Genomic DNA, 21,420 nt, shown 5'->3' on the forward strand with positions numbered 1-21,420 from the left:
AACCAAAGTTTCCAAGCCAAAAATAACCTCACCACCCCTGGGCCTTCCCCTACTGGACCGGGAACAAAGATTGAGCCCCACCAATTCCAGAGTACATGCAGTGGTCTTTGGAAGCTTTAAGATGTAAAAAAAGCATACCAGTCTCCCCCCCACATCTCTCCTTTCCCATCTGGTTACATCCGATGGGAAGTCATGGCCACAAGTAAACTTTTTCCAGACCTTTGCTGATGTAACCTGGGTTAAGCATCCTTCCCTGGGCCCATCCTAATGACAGCTTTTAGTACTTGGAACTCAAAAGCTGGCACTGGAAAATCTTCATAACCATAAAGGCCTCAGAACTTTTGGGCACAAGGCAAACCATTTTCGGACTGGACTCACTAGGCCTTCAATGCTCCTCTACCTCACCCGATTGGCTTCCTGGTTCACCATAACAGAGTGGCCTCTCAAAAACCTCCCACCAAGGGGTATTTTTGGAAATCCATCTCAACATCCAAATCAGGTGTTGTGTGCCCCCCCCCCCCACCCCAATACCTTTATCAAAACCCAGCCCCCGCCAGGCACAACTATATAAAAAAAATCTGTGTTCTTGCTACCCCAATAAAAGCAAAGTAAACAAAGTAGTCAGTTGAAAAGGGATTAAAATTCACTTTACTAAATGCATTCGAATCACATCTCACCACCAGCCGGTTAGTGTAACTTCCACCTGTTTCCCTCCAAAGTAAAAGAAAATACACAGGAGTTGAGACGGTCATGGTCAATGCAGCATTGGTCTTGTCAGGTTGGGATACAGTATTTATTCAAAAAAAACTGTACATAAGTACAACACGTTATCAAAAAACTTTTGACATTAGAAGGGGCTGCACTAAACTAACCAAAAGTTTGCAGAGACCAACAACTACATTTTTAAAAAAGTTAAAACCCCTTTCAGTTTAACTGCACGATGGGGTCTATATGGGTACAAGGAAATTGGGTCAAAAGCAGACTTAAAACCTCAGTCACGTTGGGAACGGGCAAATAACCATACAATGAAATAGTACTGCTTCTTGGGGGCAGACTGAGGGGTGGCTGCTGCAATGTCTGTTTGGAATGATGAAGGCATTGGGAACACTACATTCAGGCTGGACAGGCAAAAAGCTCTGCACAGACCCAATTTGCACAAAGCTGTTCACTTTAAATAAAACCTCTTGAGAAATGACTGCTGCGCAGATAACTTGCAGCTTTGCCCACAATACAAAAGCATGAAAAAAAAAGAAAAATCTGGCATGGATGTAATGCCCTTCCCAACAACGAGAAGGGGACAAGATCTAATATCTACGACGCTTATTGGGTCCAAAATCTCCACCAGGGGGTCCTCTGTTGAAACCAGGCGGCGCCTGGCTTGCTGCCAGGGCTCCGGCAAGTCCTTCCATTGCACTGTTCTGACTAAAGCGGTCCGCAGGGGGTGGCGTCTAGGGAAGAAAAGAGCGACATCAGATACATCATCTTCCACAAGCATGTATAAGTCGTAACAATGCACCTCAAATACCCACATGCCACAGCTTACCTCGATTCCATTATCAAATCATAGGAATCTTTTAAAGAGCAAGTAGTTCTGAAACTTAGGCTAATCTCAACCATGTGCTTAATGGACTACACAAAAATGGCAAAGCATGAGTTACTGCTTTGTTCTCAAATATGTTGCAGGTCAGGATTTCCCACATCAGGTCGGAAACCCAAGCATCCCTCCCCCAATGAGGGCCTGGAAACAGTGTTCTTTGCCTAAATTACTGTGCAGAAGAACTACTAGGTCCAGACCATAAGTGTTTTATAATCCCCTAAAGCTGTTTCTTACCCTATTGTAATGGTTGGGTTCCTGACCAACACTTCTTTTATTGTTGGTGTGTTCTAACAGCTTGTATTGCTTTTAACAAAATCTATAAAGTATAAAAAAACAAAAGGGCAAATTAAAACACTCTCCGAATTAGGGAGCAGCTGCCCACCTGTCTGCCCCAAGGTCTGACACTTGGGAAATAACCAAAATGTGCCATGTAATATAATCTAACACCAAAGTTTCCCCACCACCCAAAGCCCCAGCATCCACAATACACATCCACCATAAGAGCAACATTATTCAACCATAAGCTTCCCACTAGCAGCATAAGTAACCAGACATCTTGTAAGCAGATTGGTGAATAGGTTACCATTCCCATGGCGGAGCCCTCAGGCATCAGTGCCTGAGTCGTTGCTGCACTTGGTGTTCCGGTCGCTGCAGCTGCACTTGGTGGAACACTTGGAGCACTTCCCATCGCACTGCGATTGTTCATCCCCATTGCACCTAAAAGGAAAGCAAGACAAATGTAAGCATCCCCAGCAAGCCTCGCACATAACACATACAAGACAGATTAAATACGTGCTTTGGACATTACAAGAATTGCCTTCGACTGCACCACTACCAATATGTTGTCCATGCTCCCCTCTACTATTCTTAAGAGGCTCTAAACTCCACCCTCTCTACATCTGTGTCCTCAAACAAATATACATTGCATAAGGCAAAGACTTGCTAATGCAAAGGATGCGCGAGTTCCTATGGCCTCCAAAGGAGGCAGTCAGCAACCTGCACTGTCAGTCACAGAATGGCTGCTGGAAAATCTGCCCATGTTGAGAACTGCATACGCTTGGCACAGGTAGTATAGCTCAGTGACAAGGCACTCGACTTGGAAGCACAACAGATTCAAATCCTGCGTCCACGCTTAGAAACTCTGTATTAAGCATGTTATGAAAATTAAAAATACAGGGGGAATAAAATGGCTGAAAGTCACTCCAGCTTGCAAAATGCAAGAGCGAGACCAGCCTGATGAAAGTTCCAGAAATAGGATGTCCACCTCAGGTAGTAGATAGAGAGCCTTTGTTGTAACCCCCCCCCCCCAAACAATCTCCAGTAACAGGGGATGCCATCCTGCACTTCTGAAATGGCAGTTATACTTGCTTCAGTACTAGTTTTTCAAGCGTGAACGCTCCACTTGCTGTAACATTCCAATATTGCTCATGAACTATGTTGAGATGGGACTAGCCAGACGCATGAACCCAAGGATACGCCCCTGGTAGCCATCTTCAGATTTGGTGCACGTTTTAAGGGTTACTATGACCAAGAGGGGCAGGAGGTAGTGTTTTCATGCCAGACCCATGCTGGAGAATAGTTACAAGGAATGTGTTCATTCATGAGCACGTGAATCCATGCTGGAGAAGGAAGAGCAGAAGATCATTACACAACCACAGGAGGTGGCAAGGCTCAACAAAAGCAATCTCTTACCTCACCATGCTTCTCTTCAAGCAAGCAGGTTGCGTAGCACTGCTTGTCCAACCCTGAAATCACACTAGTGTGCATAGACCTCCACATAGCATCCCTATGTCCAGCAGCGGCACAGCAGACAAATGATTGCTCTGGTGGAATGGGCTCTGGAACAGCAGAGCTGGTTTGCCAACCAGTGACTGTGCACGACACTAAGTTTTCCCCATGGTTCACAGGACCAAAAGGTCACAAAAAGTGAGAGACATCTTACGGAAACATGCGCCACATCCAGCGAGTGCAAAAAACCCCCAAACCACAGCAAAGATTACTTGAGATGGAATTCCGACTGAACCTTTGGCATGGAGGTGTGCCTGCAGCCCCACGCTTGCGGGGTCAGAAAAGGCTGCTTGCAGGACAGGATCTGACCTACCCCGCCTAGCAGAGTTGGCAGCCACAAGAAAGGCAGTTTTCCAGGAAACTAACGAGAGGCTTGGCGCACGTTGAGGCCCCACACCAGGACAGGCACCATCACTGGCAGAAATCGAAGAAAAGTCCTCAACTATACAGTGTGACCAAAGAAGCCACCCCGGAGACCTGGAGATAGTCGCCAGATGCTCTGTGCCAGCCCCACCTTGGCCAAGGACAAGCATGGCAGGGTTGATCTTCATCTAGCACCACATTGCAAAACACTTGAAGGACCTCCCTGCAGTCCACCAGTAGCTTGTACCCACAGGAGCTAGGCCTTCAGATTCACTGATCCAGGGTCACGAGCGATGATCGCACCCGCTTCTCTGGCAAGCAGATCCTCGACCACTGAAGTCGAGGTGACAGGCTGAGAAGGTCCAGGTACCAAATCTGCCACAGCCACACCAACGATAATCAACCTGTATTAGCACAGTTGATTGACAACTCAGAGCAGGAGAGGCAAGGCTATATAACGTGCACAGGAACAGGCCTTCCTGTAAGAAGGAACACCCCTCGCCCCCATATTCCTTGGCTGGCAGAATGGGGCATCCCGAGTTTGCGGTGGTGAACAGTTTGACCTGGGTCTTCCCCACCTGAGGAAGCGGTGGTCCACTTGATCCTGCCCAAATTCCCACTTATGGCAAGATTGCAGCTCCATGCTGAGGGAGTCTGCGATGGTGTTCTTGACTTGCGCCAGGTGAAACATCCCTTGGGTGACAGCCCAGTGTCACAAGTCCTGTGCATCTCTTAATATCAATGGGCATCTGGTGCCCCCCCCACCCCCTGCTTCCTAATGTAGAACATAGTGGTGGCATCTTTGCAGACCCTCACCACCTTGCCCTTGAGGGATGGAAGGAACATCGAAAGCTCAAAACACGGCCCACAGTTCCAGGACATTAATGGGGAAATCCCTCTCCTCCGTCAACCCCAAACTTCAAGCCCTCCAGGGTATGGGGGCTCTGGAAATCCATGGTCCCGGAGACGCTGGCATGCACACCACCACCACTTGACAGAACTCTTCTGAGAGCAAAGCTGTCCGCAAAGCTTGGATCCACTGGGTGTCCAGGAATTCCTGAAGGGGGTGGTGTGCCTCCGCTATCTGGTGAGCGATCAGGTAAATACATGCCATGCAGACTTGGTGGTCCACACTGTGGCGAGTCAGTGCCAACAGCCGCTGCACCTTGCCGAGTATAGCCGCTGTAATTCTGAGGGAGCTGCCAGGCAGGAGACAGTGTTGAGCCTGGACCCCAGGAACAGCACGCTCTGGGATGGAATCAAGCAGGACTTAGAACACACCCCCCCCCCCCCAAGATACACCAGCAGCCGGTCCTTTGTGTGGCAGACTGCGATTTCCCTTGACATGGCACAGATGAGCCAGTTGTTCAGGTACACGTGTATTCCTTGCAGATGGATGCGCTGCCCTGGGTGCTTCAGTCAGAAGTGAAGGGCCCTGAATATGTAACGCTTTACCTGTAGGATGAAGCATATATGACGCCTCTCGTGAATGGGGATGTGGACGTAAGCTCCATCTAGATCCAGCAACACCAGAAGTCCTCCCTCAGTTGGCTGAGCACATGCTGCAATGTGACCACCCTGAATTTTCTCATGTGAGGTACTGGCGCAGGTCAAGAATGGGGAAGTATCTTGGGTAGACTGGTGCCCCGGAGTCACTTGGAACCAGCTCCATTGCCCCTTTCCCTAGCATGCCCCGCACTTGAAGGAGCAGCACAGCTCCTGCCGGGCCAATGGTGGTATCTGCAGACACTTCTGCTGGAATTAGTGAGTCTGTGGGCAAGATGGTCGGTGGAGATATTTTCCCACCAGGATGCTTAAGTGAGGGCCCAACATCCTGGCCGGTTCAATCATTCTTCAGGGCTTGTGTGCCACCATGGGAGTGACAGCCACCTCAGCAAGCCTTGGAACAACCCCTGTAGGCCTCCTGCTTCGAGGGCTGGCGGTACAAGAATGATCCTCTGCGAACCCAACAATCTGCCAGATTTCCCTACCGAGGCACGAAAGGAAGGACGATGCTGCCAAGGGCCTGGACCGTCTGTTGGTCTTGATGGCCTGCAACTATCTTATACCACAGCTCTCCCATCAGGCCAGGATGGCAAGAGCATTTGCTGGCTTGACCGTCATTGCCATGGGGTACATCACCTTCCTACCACGGTGCCCAACTTCTTCCCCTCGCTGTCCAGGGGAACAGGCTGAAGATGGTGTTTGAAGACTTCTTCCTTGCAGCTGCCAAGACAGCCCAGGGAGGGCTGTGACCGCAGGCACTGGTGCCAAACGCAAGCCTGATGCCTTCTGGAATCTATGAAAACTCGATGATTCTTGCCCTTGACGCTGACAAACTAATCCATTTGCCAGTCAATGGAGTGAACGCCGCACAGGGTCCATTTGACCAAAATAGGAACTGGTTTAAAAAACAAACAAAAAAAGTGGGAGTCCTTGTGTTTTGCTCACAATACTTGAACGTGCTGTAAATATCTGAAGATAGCTGCCAGAAGAGGGGCTTAGGGAGAGGGCAGTCATTGGCTAGTGGCCAATATGGACCAGAGCTCAGGGATTGGTTTATAGGAGATAAGTGTTTAAGCGAGTGAAAATTTTTACTGAGGATTCATGGCTGGACAGGGAATATTCATGAGCATGCAAATCCATGCCACACACACCATATGCTGGAGAAATGTAGATCCGAGGCTGAAAAGTGGCCAATGGGGAGACAGGCATGGATAGGGTCCAAACGACTGAAACTGCTGAGATTTAAATGTTAACCTAGCTGCTAATCTTGGCGGTCCTACAAAGATTGTTTTACATGCCACAAGTAAACAAGGCTGTCTTGTTGATGTGCTCCTAGATTGTAGTCACCATAAAGACAGATTTGGCAATATACTAAACCAAGATTAATAGTTACACAATAAAGTGGGTTGCCAATGAGCACACCAAATGGTACAGTTGGACTGATTATGCACCTACACTTAGGGCCGGGTGTCCTGTAAGAATCGGGGCAATCAGGCAGAAGGTGCAAGGTCAGGTTAACAAGGTAGAGGGGAGGAGAAAAGATTGGTCTGGAGGAGTTTCTGGAACCTGAGGTACTGCTCAAGGCAGCAAGAGACAGGGAGGCCATTACAAAGGTGAGAAAAGGGAGAATACATTTGAGGTACAGCTGGAAGTGGGCCTTTTTTGGCATGGTCTGATGTGTGGAGTCGAAGATCACGGAGGAGGTTTTTTTTGCATCATTAGAGGGAGAGTGCCCAAGAGGCCAGCCGGAGTGAAGGGAAAGAAGGGGTCCCAATGAGCGGGAACTCAGTCTTGCAGGCGTGGAGGCAGCGATTGATATGCACCATGACCGAATAGCAGATAGTCAGGGGGAGGGTGGGGCAGAAAGGGTAGCCTCAAAGAGCTACTTTGTCATCTGCAGAAAACTGAAAGTTAAGGTGAAAGTAGAGCTCAAGAGGGCCAGATAACCAAAGCAGCGACTAGAGGAGAGTGCACCCTTGGAAACCCATGTGGCGAGAAAGGAACCAAGCTGACCTGGGAGGGTCAGTCCAAGAGGCCAGCCAAGCCAGAGCCTGACCCGTGATGCCAAGGGTCTTTGAGATGAGAAATCAGGATGTTGTGGTTGACTGTCAAAAGCAGAGGCATGGTTGAGGAGAATGAGGCAGAGAGAACTAGTCATGATTAGAGGGGCAGAACAAGTCACTTCCACATAATGAAGCGCATTCTTCAGGATGATTTCGCCTCATTGTCACTAGCCATCTGGTTAAGATGGATCCATGTAAAACACTAGCGCACGACACTGGAAAGGCCACTTTACATTTTTTTATTCGAAATTTACGGATTCGGTTGTATGCCCCTGCTGGACATACAATGTATGCAGGGGACACCTCTGCAGGCCAGCATACTGAACTAGGGTAGTGGGAGGAAGGGGGGTGGGGAAATACACCGCCTCCCCGGGATACAACCGTTTGTACCAGATCGAACGCACACCAACTACATTCCGTAACCCCCGCAATCTATGCTTAGGGGTTCCTTGCCACACCAGAAACCAGGCTCACGTGTGCCATTGTGGGGCATAGCTTCAGGTGAGGATTTCCTGATGACCAGGTGCAGCGCGGAGAGGCCAAGTGCCACGGGTTCTAAGTGTTAGGCTGAGCCAGGGCAGCTATTGTGCATTTTACATGCAAGAGACTGGTGCACACTGCCTTTGCTAAGAACCACACAAGATTGTGTCATGCCATGCCCCTTGCAGTATGGACTTCAGGATCAGCATGTTTGCCAAATCTGACTGCACCGACAGTTTGAGATCAGTGTCCTTCGTGCAGGGTTTGCATCAGTACTCAAAGCCCTTATCCACTGGAGGCTGAAGATAGCAACAGCGCGTGCAGGAATGCACGCTCAACAGTAATCCCCCTTCCCCACCTGCCCCACCCTACTCCCCCATTTCCCTGGAAAAAGCTGTATAAACCAGTCTCGGAAGCCCTGAACTTTTATTCTACCACGTTAAAGTGTAGCGTGAAGCAACAACCCAGGAGTCATCATTGTTGGTGTAATGAACTTGTACATGCATACCAGAGGCAGTTTGACAAGATCAGGCTAAGACAGCAAAGAGCACGACATCCGCTGTATTGTGTGCACGAACCAAGTTCCCCGCACCCCAAAAAGCCCCACCGTTCACAAAGGTCTTACCTGCCATTCCCATCTGTCCCATCCGCATCTCCTGCTCCCTCTGAAACACAAATGGGCACATTGTAGAAACATTGCCACCAGGATAATGGCCATACAAACTACTACAAGCCCAGATTCCGGGGGGGGGGGTCGTTCTAAAACCACAACTGACACATTAAACATGTACCCGCATCCCTGGCACCAAAAGCCACTACACTAACCACAAATAAAACTCCTAAGTACTTTGGTACATAAGGTGAGCTACAGTTCATGCTACCAGTCCAGAAAAAACAAACTGGGACATGCAAATCCTGCTGAAGGACAGTTGGATCCCAGAAATCCCCCCCGCCATTATAAAAACCATGCCTGTCACCACTTAACAGAAAGTTGCAGTGTGATCAGGATTGGAAGCTAGATACATTCGCTGGGCTAATAATGGCAAGTCTATTCACATATGCTATAAATGACACCGTCACCATGCATGCATCTGCCAAATTAACTTGTTAGAACAGTTAGCATTTACAATTGTTAAAGACTGCTATCTGGGAGCTCTGCATTGAGAGCAGCTCCAGTGCTCACCAATGACACTTCAGAAAGCAAGAATAAAGGGTAAGGGAAATGAAATGCATGGGAGGTCTAGCCAAAGGTTGAAGTGATGGTGTCCCATGCAGATTAGACATTTGAGCTAGCAGTTGCAGTTAAGAACCAGATTTTTCCAACCCCACTTGAATTCTGAAAGGCTTTACTGAATAGTTTTGTTCCATTCGTGGTAAATTCCCTGGTAGATTACCTAGACAGGCCTTACAAACCCACTTACTGCACAGGCAGCAATGCATGCCAAAGCTGAATAAAACAAAAGCGCAATATGATAACCACGTAGTCGAGAGGAGTGAACCGAAAAGCCTGCGACCTTCTGGTTGACTCATCTCAGCCAAGAATGAGTGACAACCCTATGAACCCCACCAGCTTTGCTGGGTATTAGACTTGTGGCTGGGTATTATCAGAATCATGGGTATGAATTTGCGGGTTTGAAAATGTGCTACTACACCGGTAGTTTCAAAGCTACAAGACTATGAATTGCAGTATTTGCCACCTGCTTGCTCAAGACTGGCGAGCCCAAACAGCAACGAGCCAGTCCAGTACCAGAGCCCAGTGTTCTAATAAGGCAGCTAGAGCTAGCAGTCATGCAGTGCTACATGGTGGAATAACTCGACTGGGCTTGTGCAGGAAGGTACATCTCCCGAGGCCCACCCATTACCCAGAAATATTCAAGAGTTAAACAGCAATTAAGCTGGGAGTGTAGTACTTGCAATCTTCTGTAGTGTACCACGGCTGCAAAATGTTTAGCTACAGGGACAAGACGAATGCCAAATCTAGGGTAACGCCCCCCTCCAACTGCTTCGTGAGCAGTGATCGGACGGGGCAAGGAGAGGCTACTATTAGATTACCAGTCAGCCAATTCTGACTAGAAACAGCACTGCTTAACCAGTCATGGGAAATCTAGCAAGAGTCTATCTAGACCCCCACCAGATCCCACCCAAATCCATTTAGAAAAGAGACTTGGAATTACCCGGTTTCGCTGTATCAGCCAGTCTTTTTTTATTCGTTGCGAATTCGGGACCATAAAAAGCTTTCTTGGCTTGATACATGGCCTGTTTATACTCCTTGAGAACCAGTGCATAGTTATCTTTATCAGCTGTAGAGTACTTCTTCCTCCATTTTTGCTCCAGCCGCCTACGTTTTTGCTGGAGTAAGACGAGTTCAGGAGTGAACCACGAATCCATGGGTTTTAGACGACGGTGAGGGTTACGTTTTTCCGGTTTACTTTTATCACAAGTGTCTTTTGGGGCAGCGTAGCGAAGACCAGGGCATAAAGGTTTGAGATGGTCTTTGTTTTTTTCTACCTGCAAGGGAAAGGATTGCCAAATCATTTGCGTTCCATCTGCTCAACCTAATATTTTCCTAACCAAAAAAAGCACCCAGTAAGACAGGAACAAGGAACTGAAATTGAAGCAATTAACCAGAGCATTTTTTTTTTTAAAAAAAAACGACCATTTAGAATCCTGTTAAACCAGCAACAGTGGCAACATTTGTAATTGGGCACAACTACTACAAAAAAACCATTGCCAATAATAAGCCTCTACACCAATTATCCTGCCAGACAGCAAAACATGCGTCGGATTAAACATTGCTGTTTTGACTACACTGGATCACGATATCAAGACGAGGCAATGGCACATCAGCTGACCAGGATCACACCACCGGTGGCAAAACACCAAAAGCAAACAGCGAAAACAGCGCAACCATCCAGGAATCACCGCACACGAGAGGTTATCACCACACCAGTATAGCACCGGATACAACAGACACAGCGAGGTGCCCCTAGTCTGAACAAGTATGGCCAAGTTTACACTGAACGCCAGATTCTTTCCCTTATAATGAATTGCCCGAAATAGCAGCAGGGGACAAGCAAAGGTCCATTGTTAAAATGGGCGTTCTGCTACATCACGCTCATGCCAGCCGAGGGCTGTTGTGAACAGCAGACAATATGGTGCCTTGCTCGTCCTGTGGTCAAGCCTACTTGGCCAGGCAGCAATTCAAGGTGGGGCAGTGCTTCCCACACCAAAGCTTCTGGAAAAGCCATCCTAGGAGTTACTTGTGAACAGCCCAGGGCAGACTACTAAATCAGGTACGCAATTCATCATTCTCGACACCTTTGGGACAATTTCTTGGCCGTGTTTAAACTGAGGGACCCAAAATGGTAGATCAACTGTTCAATCACCGCGGACAGTTCCCTCCGACAGGGAGACTGAAATCACGAGGAATCATGCCCATTGGGATGACTTGCGGGAACCCTATCAAGTACCAACACGTCATGTAAAACTATCGATTAGAATGTGCCAAGTTAATCAAATTCCCCTAACTGCAAGATTTGCAAAGCACGGTAAGCTAGAGGATCCCATCTCGCAAAGCAGGTGCCTAGTTTAAAAAAGTCTGGAAAAGTCAGGAAATATGCCCCTGTGCTGTCCAGATCCGCCAGCTTGGTCTAAAACACAAGTGCATACACACTCCAATGCAGCCACGATGGCTAGGGTTTCCTGCAATCCCTCCCACGTTTCATCCATCACGAGCAGGTTAACCAAAACGACACCAATAGGGCAGGCACAACGTCATGCCCCTACAATTAATCCAAACTGGCCAAAACGCCTACCATCTGCAGGTTAGGGCCACGTGCCTGGCGAGCACAACTGAAGCAATGATGAGGTCATATCACAAGCAGAAGACAGAGTTGGAAACCGCGGCACTTCGATGAAACAGGCTTTGCAGACCCTAAAGAGTGCAGCTGGCTTCCCTTCAGAACAAGACGTTGCAAACCTCTTCCTTGGCCGCCTGAAGGAGACCGTGCATATTTTCCACTGCCGAGTTCACAGCAGCGGTATTGGTGCCATTTAAGCAATTTGGTGACGGTATCTCCCTTCCCAGAGCAAGAAGGGAAACTCGACGGCAAAACACGGGACTATCTATCCCAGGACAAATGCATCAGTTCACTTAAAATATAAAAACAGCACTGAAAAGAGGTTCACTACAGAATTTTAGGCGGATGCAGTGCTGTGGTCCATTTGGTACATCGGCAGTACCCTCGTACTCGAGAAAAAGGGAATAGCTTTCCGCTTAGGCACCACCCTCATCTCCCCAGGAGAGCACCCAATACAAGGTCGCACCCATGGTAGTCTTAACGAGTGCAGGCAGATGACGACTCACCCAAGGATTTGGTACAAGGAGTTAGGAGAGTTTAACATTTTGGCGTAGTCTGCCAACTTCCACCATATGGCTCTGCCCAAGTCTCAGCTTGTGTCCGATAATACACTGCACACACTTGTTAAAGCCTAAAAACATTAGCTTCCAAATTAGCCCCTGACGTGTCAAGTGATGCCCTCGGGTGAATTGGGGAGGGGAGGACTGCCAAGACCATATAGGACCAATGTTCTGGAGGTGGAACCTATCGGAGGTACCAAGGAGTAGCAACAGGTGTGTGTACTCGCTTCATTTTGGCCAATACGGAAGTAAATCCTTGGATCAGAGTTATCCAGGCCTCCCTAGAGATAATTGGCGAGGGTAAGTCCCAGGTACCCAATTGCCATCGATGACACTTCCCAAAGGCCGATCTCCCACTTTCCAAATTTTAGGATGCGGTAGGGAAAAAAGTGATCTTAGATTTTTGCTATTTTTTTGAACAGTGTAATGATAATTCCCTATGGAAGCCAATTGTAGTCAGACTGGATTTGTAGTTCCCGCCTCCACATAACTGCACTACCTGAGAAAAGGGTTGAAAGGGGCTGCAGCAGCAACCACACAGGCATTCCCAAGCCCCACAAAGGTACGGGCCGTGCGGAGGTTGCCCCCTCCCTAGTCCACCTGACCCCCCACGAGGATTCTGTATGCAGGATCTGTACCATTTTGAGTCGCACTCAACTGTAGGAGTTTGCTCCAGAGGGTCTCCTGACTATCATGTGATGGACATATCCATGGAGGCCATACAGACGGGTCCCACCACCTTTTTTTCTAGCTGTCAAGAGGTGAGATGGTACCATTTATGGAGGTCCCCATTCCAGTTTGAAACACCACCCGATGCTTAGAAAGATGGTTATCCTTTGTGTTGGAAGAGGTATAAACAAAAGCAAACGATTTTTTCTCTTCTGCTCGGACATGTTGCCCTTTTTGTAGATGGGAATAATGGATGGTGCAGGTATTTGGGATAGTACACCCTCCCGATAAATACCCAAGATTCAAAGGGCCACCCATAGCTCCAGGTCCTGCTTAATGCGCATTGTTTGAATACCATTGGTACCAGGCCTGCAGACTTGTCCACACTCATCAAAAGCACATTTATTCCGGAGGGAAACCAGCCAAGTGTGCTCTGGTATATCAGAACCCTTGTCTGCGGCAGAACTCAAAATGAGGGTGCCACAAGCCTTTGGAAGAGAACATTTGGCTTCTAAAAGGTCACTACAAAGGCTAATAGGCGGTTTTTACCAGTAATGACCAAGACGTTTAGAAAGGCATTTGCCTGCTATGTTGTGGACCTTCCTAATGCTCAATATAAAATTGAGCTTGCAAGTTAGAGTTACAAGTTTTTTTGCAAGTCAGACCAGAAGCAACAGTTCTGCTACAGGTAAAACTACATGGTTTAGCATTTGTTTCTGCACCCCTTTCACAAGCAACTTTTACATATAGGGTTAAGACCGCATATGGCAGTGAATTTAGTCACAAACTTGCATTGAAGCACACATACTCTGGATCAGGTAGTGAGGGGCACTATGGTGTGGACTGGCCATGAATTTACTGGGACAAGTAAACCCAGCAGCCAATGCAAAGATTGGGGAGATTGCAACCACCCTGTAAACAGCGAGCTGGTAGGCTTCCCTGCTATGGAACAGCTCTCCCATCTCTTCGCCTTGAGCCGAACCTCCTCAAATATACAAACTGCTCACCACTTCTCTCATCCTTCCGTTAAACCCCACTGTTGCCGAGATGGCAACCATGGCCCTTCTGGGCCCTGGCCTCCCACCACCAATCACCTTCAGCCCAAGTCCACTCCCAGCACCCACATGCCAGCACGTACCGCCCGCTCGCTCCCTCACCCCTTGCCTATTAAGCTCAGGTAGGTCTGCATCAATTCATAGCCATTTTGATTTTCATTCCCATGCTCCATCCCTGTAGGCGCTTTGAAGCCATTACTTGATGTACAAGCGCCTTACAAATGCAATTGTCAACCCCAGATCTTTATGCTTCACTGGTGGATTTTTCCTTAGACCTCAGTGACTGGGAATCTTTCTCCCCACTCATACTGTTAACTTTGGCTAAACTTGAAACTACAGTTCCCACCGGTAAAAGGGATCTTTTGGCGAGACTAGCCACCACCAACTTATGTTGAGTGCTGGGGAGGTAGAGTGCAACCCCATTCTCATTTTAAATCTAAAATGTATGTTACAGGGACAACATTTAATGGCGGCAGTGAACCTTTATCAATTCCCTTGTATTTAAATAACTATTTTTACAATACAGTCTCTGCGATTCTTTGGACCATCTGTGTACTTGAATTTCTTTGTACTGATTCTACAGTCCTCTCCCTCCAAGATAAGCCTGGCTGCTCCGTCTACGTTACCATATACTCTTGGTACAGCCTTATACTATATACTAAGTGGAGTCTGATAACATTAAGTTGAACGATTTTACTGAGCCCTTAGTTGGACTTCAGAAAACCACGTTATAACCTTGCTTGAACTGAGCAAGTCACCTTTCCTACGCCATTGCCTATTGGGTAAGAGAGTATGTATCCAGGTACTGCAACTAGTCTTAAATGAGCCCATGAACAGCTGTCAAAGCCCATAAGTCTTTATTTGTGTGGCACCTTTAAACAAGCATTTCCAGGCGCCACAAGTCAAGTGGGAGGCGAGACATGAGAAACTTGGCCTTGTGACAATCATACCATGCAAAAGCTGGATGTAGAGCGGTGCCAGGCCCCAGACTGTTGTGGATGACGCAAAGGGTCTTGAATTTGTTGCTCCCTTCAGTCAACGGGACCAGTGGAGATATTTATGGCTGGAGAGTTCCGATCAGTTGAACGGGGCGAAAAGAGGACACAGGCAGATTAAGAGGGCGGTACAGTAGTTCAGCCGAGAGACCCAAGGCTCTGGAGAATTGGGGGGGGGGGTTTGAGGGAAGGTAGAATGCCCGAGGATGGAGCCCACAGTGTAGTTCTTGGCATGGTCGGATGTGTGAAGAGATGAGTCAAAGATGATCCCAAGTGTTTTTGCCTCACGAGTGCGTGAGGGGACACAACGGGGATGACCATGGAGTGGGGGTAATCTAGGAGCAGGTGCCCCCAATGAGGAATTCTGCCTGGCATTAAGGCAGTTATCACTAGCAGCACCATGCCGGCATAGCAATCAGACACGAAGGCAGCTTCAAGAAGAGCTTTGTGTCTGCATAATACGCGAAATTAGGAGAGATGGTGATCAGGTAGCCCAGGTATGTTGAGACATGGCAATAGGTAGAGCCCTGAGGGACCCCACAAGTAGATTGAGGCGCAGGAAAGAAGGACCCATTGTACACGAGTGTGTTTAAATGGAAAGTCAGCCACGGCAGTGCACTGTAAGGGTATCACGGAGAGCAAGAGTACGGAGTGGTTGACTGTAAAGGCGGAAGAAAGTATGATCAGAATGGAAGGAGCGTTTGATTTCTGGTTAGAGAACAGCCTTCAAATCTAGAAGCCCTGAAACCAGACGGGTGGTCATGGAGACAGCCAGCCATTTAAGGTGACTGGGTAAATTGGGGGGGGGGGGGGAAGAGAAATTCTCCTTGGTTTTGCTAAAGGGGGCAATATAGTAGAATAGTTAGCTGGACAATTGTAAATTACTTCAAACTGGTGAGCAGCCATTAAATACTTGGAGGGCCAGTGTAGCTTTCCATAAGGCAAGACCAAAGGACCAACACAGCCCCACTGGAAAAACTGCTCCAACACAATAGCCTCACACATAGCAACCCCAAAGGTTTTTAAAATCCAGTAAGATGGTGTACTTAAGAGTTCAAGAGTACCAATTTCTTATTTATAAAGCGATTTCATACAAAGTGCATTACATAATACATTTACATACTTTTGTAGATGTAAGTGCATGTCCACTGGCGGGACCCCACAGCAAACAGACTACCCGGCTAACAGACGTAACTTTACTGGTTCTACTCGATACAAACTCTACCACAATTTAGCCATGTTCGAGTTGGAATCAGACAGGCAAAACATGATGACCAGCTCCCCTTCCCCTTTGGGGACGTTAAGGCCTCACCTCCCATCCTGAACTGCTTCTCTGGATATCCGTGCCAAGTGCATGACCTTGCATTGAATGTAAGCTGCCACCTCCTAGACCACTTTGAGCATTTGAGTAGCCGGATTCCTGCAATAAAACAGAAGATGCCAGGGGGCGTTTTATAGACTTGCCCTTGCGACAAGGCTCTAAAGATGGGACTCTGCTAGCCATCCCTTGAAGCTGGTGAAAGCATGCAGCCATTCAGCAACATGGAAATACTACTGGGAGGAAGCATTTGCAATGCAACCAACTAGAGTGCTCATGTGCAGCATTCAAAGAAAGGCCTCTCAGAGGAACTCCCAGCCCCCCAAAAAACTCCCTCGAAGACTTAACAGTTGAAAGTTATTACACTGCTGTAAAATAAACTACGGCTAAGCGCAGACTGAGTGAGCGAATCGTTGCATGTCAGAAGCCTTTCTTTGAACAGCCCAAGACATTAGTGGCTAGAGGGTGAAGGGGGTTGGGGTATAGGTTAGCAATTTCTGGACACACGGCGACTACGTGGTAGTACGCTAAGCATTACAGGTTGCCTTTCAAAACCCTGCACCGCGGATTTGAAATGCGCCACAAGACGAAGTACAGCATCCAAACCACAAGTGTGTTAACTTCATCCGAACGAAAGTAAATATCCCTACCGAGTTGGCAAAGCTGGCCTTGAAACCTTCTTGTTGACGCCTGATCATCTCCTCTTGCTGTCTGCGTGCTTCATCCTCGCGCCGCCTACGCTCTTCTTCAATCCTGAAATGGCGATTTATGATCAGTGCATACGCCGTACACAAAAAAAAATGGCAATACCATAACAATTCCATCTACAATGAAGCATTTTGTCACGATACCATACCTGAGCTCGTACTGTTTCCTTTTTTGCATCTCTGCGTTGTGGTGTTCCTCCATTCTCCGGAGTTCCTCTTCACGCCGCATCAGATCTGAGACACAATTAAAATAATGTCCTTATAAGTTCCCATGCCGATTCAGTTCAGGGGTGCTAGTTTAGTCCATGTTAATTTACACCAGGCCACAAAATGTGCAACTGCCTCACCTTGCCTAATAAGCATGACCTGGTGCTCGTGACGTGCAGCCTCCATCTCAATCTCCATCTTCTCACGCGCTTCCTTGATGTTCCTGTCCACCTGCTCCTGCTGCTGCTTTTCCATTTCAATGAGCGCTTTCCAGCGCATGGCATACTCGTGCTCAAAGGAGCCGGGCTGAGCAAAGCGAGGAGGCTGCTCTCGCTCCCTGCAAAAGAAAGCCGACTTCAGAAAGCAATGTGGTGGGGTCAAGTAAGTAATAGGTTTGCAAGCCACAACGGACTACAGGAACGCCCATTGCTGCTATGAATCTACACCCCAAACCCCGCATTTTACAAGCTCCACAAACATGTGACCGACCTTGGGTCTTCAATGTTTCCTACGTAAACTAGGACACCATCAAGCTATTCTTGTATTGCTTTCCACACACCGACAGAGGTCGGTACTGTACTCTGTTCAGGACGCACAATCAGGTCCGGGTACTCACTTATGATACATTTGGTTTTTGGGGACAAGTTTCTCGGGCAATCCTTCCTCGTTGTCATACTGATCCATTGGTTCGACTGTCACTGGGCGGGGAAATCTGCAGAAAGGGTTTTTACATTAGTCATTAAATTGTACCCACAGAATCAAGCATTCAAGATATTAAAAGACCAACAGTTCTCCGCATTGCCAGCCCCGGTCGGCACGTTTTTTTTATTTACGTGCTTTGGTTGCCAGAAAATAATTTTGCACCAGCATATTCCATTATATAAACATTAGAGAACAATTGATATTAATCAAATCACAAAACATTTTAAAATACCAATCATTAAAAATATATCCCCAACTCGATTTGTATTCTAAACCAGTGAAATCCCCAGACACTTGCAGCCTACACATCAGTCATTGTGTACGATTCGCGTCAGTTAAGACAAGGCCACCCATTTGCACATATGGCAGACGCCCAGTTACCACCAGCCAAGCGCTAGAGTAGCGCTTCAGCCAAGGCAGCAGACTAGTTGCACGTGCACCGGGATACATGGCCAGGCTCCAGCGCAGGCATAAGCAGCATCACTATGACGCTCGAGGCACTCGCCATACTAAGCCCCGCGAGGGAATGCACAGACCGGCACATGTCCCAGTTGGCCAAACTTACGTGGTTAACAGGAGAGAGCCATCGCAGCATCTGTCCAGGGCCTTCCTGGCAGCCGGCTTCCCGGAGAACTCGACGATGCCTTTGCCCGTGGCTCTTCCCCGGTCGTCCACGATGACCACGGCTCGCTCCACCAGGCCAAACATGGAGAAGGCTTCCTCCAGGAGCTCATTGGAGACAAAGGGGGGCAGGTTGCGCACCTGGAGGGCAGCGCTGTGGCAGGCAAAGCGAACGCGAAGCTGCTTCCCACGCAGGGGCAGGTTATCCAGCTCCACCTTGGCGATCTCGGCCAGCGTGCGAGTTTCCTGTGGCGAGAAAGGGGGGTTAGCACGCGGAGCAGCCCACAGGCCCCCAGCCTCTCCCCCACCTCGTTCCCCCAGCCCCCCCCACCCTCGCGGCACTCACCAGCCGAATGAAGCCGAAGCCCTTGTCCTTGTGGATGAAGACTTCGCCGGGCTTGCCGTACTTCTCGAACAGCTTGCGCAGCTCTTCCTCCGTGATGTCCTGGGGCAGGTTGCCCACGAAGAGGCGGCTGCGCTGCGTGTAGGTCTTCTCGCCCGGCTTGCGGAAGTTGGTGAGGTCTATGGTGAGCCCTTCATCTGGCGGCGAGGAGAGAGGGCGAGAGTTAGGGGCGCCAAGGCGAACATTCCCCCACCCACCCAGAAGCCCAAGAACACGGCATCCGCAACCCCCACCCACCCCTCAAACACAGCCGACTCCAACCCACCCCTCAAACACAGCCGACTCCAGCTCCCCGCCCCCAAACCAGAGAGAGAGAGAGAAAGGGGGGGGAAGAGATGGGGCTGAAGCTGCTCCACGGGTGACCGCAGAGCGTGCAGGGAGGATGAGGATAGCTCAGGGGCCACGCAGAGCAGCACAGGGCCCGCGCCTAGAAGCAAGAGCTGGGGGTCTCCCGGGGAGGGGCGCGGCATGTCCGGGCTAGCTCTGCAGAGTAGACCCAGCGCCGCCGCTGCTTGGCTCACGTTCCAGGCGCTACACGCCACCCCCCCTCACACACCCCCCCCCCCGCGGCCCCGCACTCACTGACGCTGGGCACGGGCTCCTCCTCCTCCTCGCCGTTGGTGGGGGACAGCGGCTCGTCCTCCATGATGTAGTGCTGCGGGAAGGGGTTCATCTGGTACTGGGGGTGCCTCCGGGGGGCATGGTTCTGCTGCTCCATGCGCCCGCCGCCGCCGCCACCACCGTATCCGCGGTTGCCGCCCTGCATCATCTGTAGCGGGGGGGGGATCACAGCGGTCAGTTCACGATATCCGAGCCCCCCAAACACCCCAATAAAGAACCCCCAAAACAAGGCACTAAACCCTGCGCCCCCCAAACAAGGCACTAAACCCTGCGCCCCCCAAACAACGCACTAAACCCTGCGCCCCCCCCCAAACAAGGCACTAAACCCTGCGCCCCCCCCAAACAAGGCACTAAACCCTGCGCCCCCCAAAACAACGCACTAAACCCTGCCCCCCCCAAAACAACGCACTAAACCCTGCGCCCCAATCAAAGACCCCCCCAAAAGTGCGCACTAAACACTGCGCCCCCACCTCAAAGATCCCCCACCCCTCAAAATAACGCACTACACCCAGGCCACGCGCCCGCCATGCTGCGGGAGCCCCCACATTCCCGCTCACCCCCCACTTTCCATCGATGCGGGTACAGGCCACTACACGCCGGCGCCTCACTATAAGAACCCCCCCCCCCCGCCGCCCCACCTAAACCCCCAATCCTGGGCCGAGCTACACCTGCGACGCAGCAGGCTGAAGCGCGCCTTCGACGGGTGGCCGCCCGCCCGCCGGCCGGCCCGCGCGTACCGTACCTTGACGGTGTGGCGTCCGCTCGTTCCGTGCGAGGTGCTTGGGTCCGCGGGCGCTGCTCCGGAGGGGGACGGGTCGTGGGGAGGGTAAAGCCGGGTTCGGGGGAGGGAAGGCCGGGCCGGGACTCAGGACGTCGTTTCCTCAGCGGCCTGCGCGCGGGACTGGCGACACAAGGAGAGAAAGGAGCCAGCACAACCGAACTCACCGCTGCCTAGCCCCGCCTTTTTGTCTAACGCGTCATGGCTGGCGCCGCGAACCCATTGGTGTACTGAAGTCGCCCCTCATCCAACAACGTACACCACCATTGGACGTTGGCTCTGTCATGCTCAAGGGGTGGGGATTCTGCATGTAATCTTGTTTTCGATTGCTCGAAAGCGTTTCGGCGACAATACGCAGTAGGCACGAGCAAGGGTGGCCATTTTGTTCCCCTGGCGTCATGATCGGTTGAGAGCTGCAAGGCCTAGTGAACAGAGGGAATCTGGAAAAGTCGCTATTGCGCGCGAACTGCGCATGCGCCGCAGCCATTAGTGCGCCATGGATTGGCCTTTGTGTGAGGGCAGGGGCAGTAAATAAATAAACTAGTGCTGCAGGTTGAAGAACAACAGCCATGACCAACACACTACTGTTATCGCATTACACAACTGGCATCGAACCACTATAGGCACATAAACCAAAGAGGCATGTTTCAGCTTTACAGACAACTGGCCACAGCCATACATCTCAAGAAGATCATATAAGAATGTTAATGTTAAATGATATTTGTACCACACATTATCACCACCGAGGTGGTCCCCTGACGCTCTGGTGGCTCTGAAAAGGGAAGGGGGTGAGTTAGTGGGGGTAAGCGGGAAAAGTGCAAGAGAGCAGTGATGTGCCGCTAGCAGCCTCAACCCGGTGAACACCGTTCGCTGCCCTTGGGGTGTTTTCCGGTCTGTAGCCGTTGTGTGCTGTTGTGCAAGACTATTTCTGGTTTGTTTTGTTGTTGCAGTGTGAAGTATGTGCGGTTTGTTGGGGTATAGGGTTGTGGTTGCGTTTGTTTGAGAGGTGTAGACAGAGGGATGAAATTGTTAGTGGATGTTATTGGCATCGCTGTCTACAAGCGATGTGCTGAATTTCCACATTCTTTCTAGGTGTGGCGGGCAAACATCCCTGAATGTCTATCTAG

The 21,420-nt window shown here is 49.7% G+C and overlaps 1 protein-coding gene across 6 annotated transcripts; it reads right to left on the reverse strand.

Moving 5' to 3' along the window:
• Window positions 1–621: 621 nt before the first annotated feature.
• NONO (non-POU domain containing octamer binding) lies at window positions 622–20,588 on the reverse strand. 6 transcript variants are annotated; one of them, XR_011274117.1, is made up of 14 exons: window positions 20,258–20,398; window positions 19,477–19,663; window positions 18,838–19,031; window positions 18,436–18,737; window positions 17,785–17,880; window positions 17,309–17,505; window positions 17,111–17,195; window positions 16,905–17,007; window positions 16,249–16,356; window positions 9,972–10,305; window positions 8,423–8,462; window positions 2,181–2,314; window positions 1,832–1,913; window positions 772–1,448 (listed from the first exon to the last, which is right to left on the reverse strand). XR_011274117.1 is itself a non-coding variant. In XM_069612368.1 (13 exons), exons 2-12 carry the CDS (start codon window positions 19,661–19,663, stop codon window positions 1,869–1,871), a joined length of 1,491 nt encoding a protein of 496 aa, XP_069468469.1. In that variant the 5' UTR covers window positions 20,258–20,500; the 3' UTR covers window positions 622–1,448; window positions 1,832–1,868. The 6 variants fall into 6 exon arrangements, 5 of the variants coding, with proteins under 5 accessions (XP_069468469.1, XP_069468467.1, XP_069468468.1 ...); XM_069612368.1 differs by lacking the exon at window positions 9,972–10,305 and having other exon boundaries at window positions 622–1,448; window positions 20,258–20,500; XM_069612366.1 differs by lacking the exon at window positions 1,832–1,913 and having other exon boundaries at window positions 622–1,448; window positions 20,258–20,454.
• Between the last annotated feature and the right edge of the window lie 832 nt (window positions 20,589–21,420).

Source organism: Ambystoma mexicanum, chromosome 5p, assembly GCF_040938575.1.
Source record: "Ambystoma mexicanum isolate Mex_15411 chromosome 5p, UKY_AmexF1_1, whole genome shotgun sequence".
Classification (NCBI taxonomy): domain Eukaryota; kingdom Metazoa; phylum Chordata; class Amphibia; order Caudata; family Ambystomatidae; genus Ambystoma; species Ambystoma mexicanum.

What these genes read in the sequence shown, in the direction of transcription:
- NONO (XM_069612366.1), bottom strand. Translation starts at nt 19,663, where the DNA reads ATGATGCAGGGCGGCAACCGCGGATACGGTGGTGGCGGCGGCGGCGGG. An exon ending in AGGCCAGCTTTGCCAACTCG is followed by an intron (nt 16,357 to 16,904) that starts GTAGGGATATTT and finishes GTTTTATTGCAG; the next exon opens with GAATCCGGCTACTCAAATGC. An exon ending in GGGACAGATGGGAATGGCAG is followed by an intron (nt 2,315 to 8,422) that starts GTAAGACCTTTG and finishes CTTTCCTTTTAG; the next exon opens with GTGCAATGGGGATGAACAAT.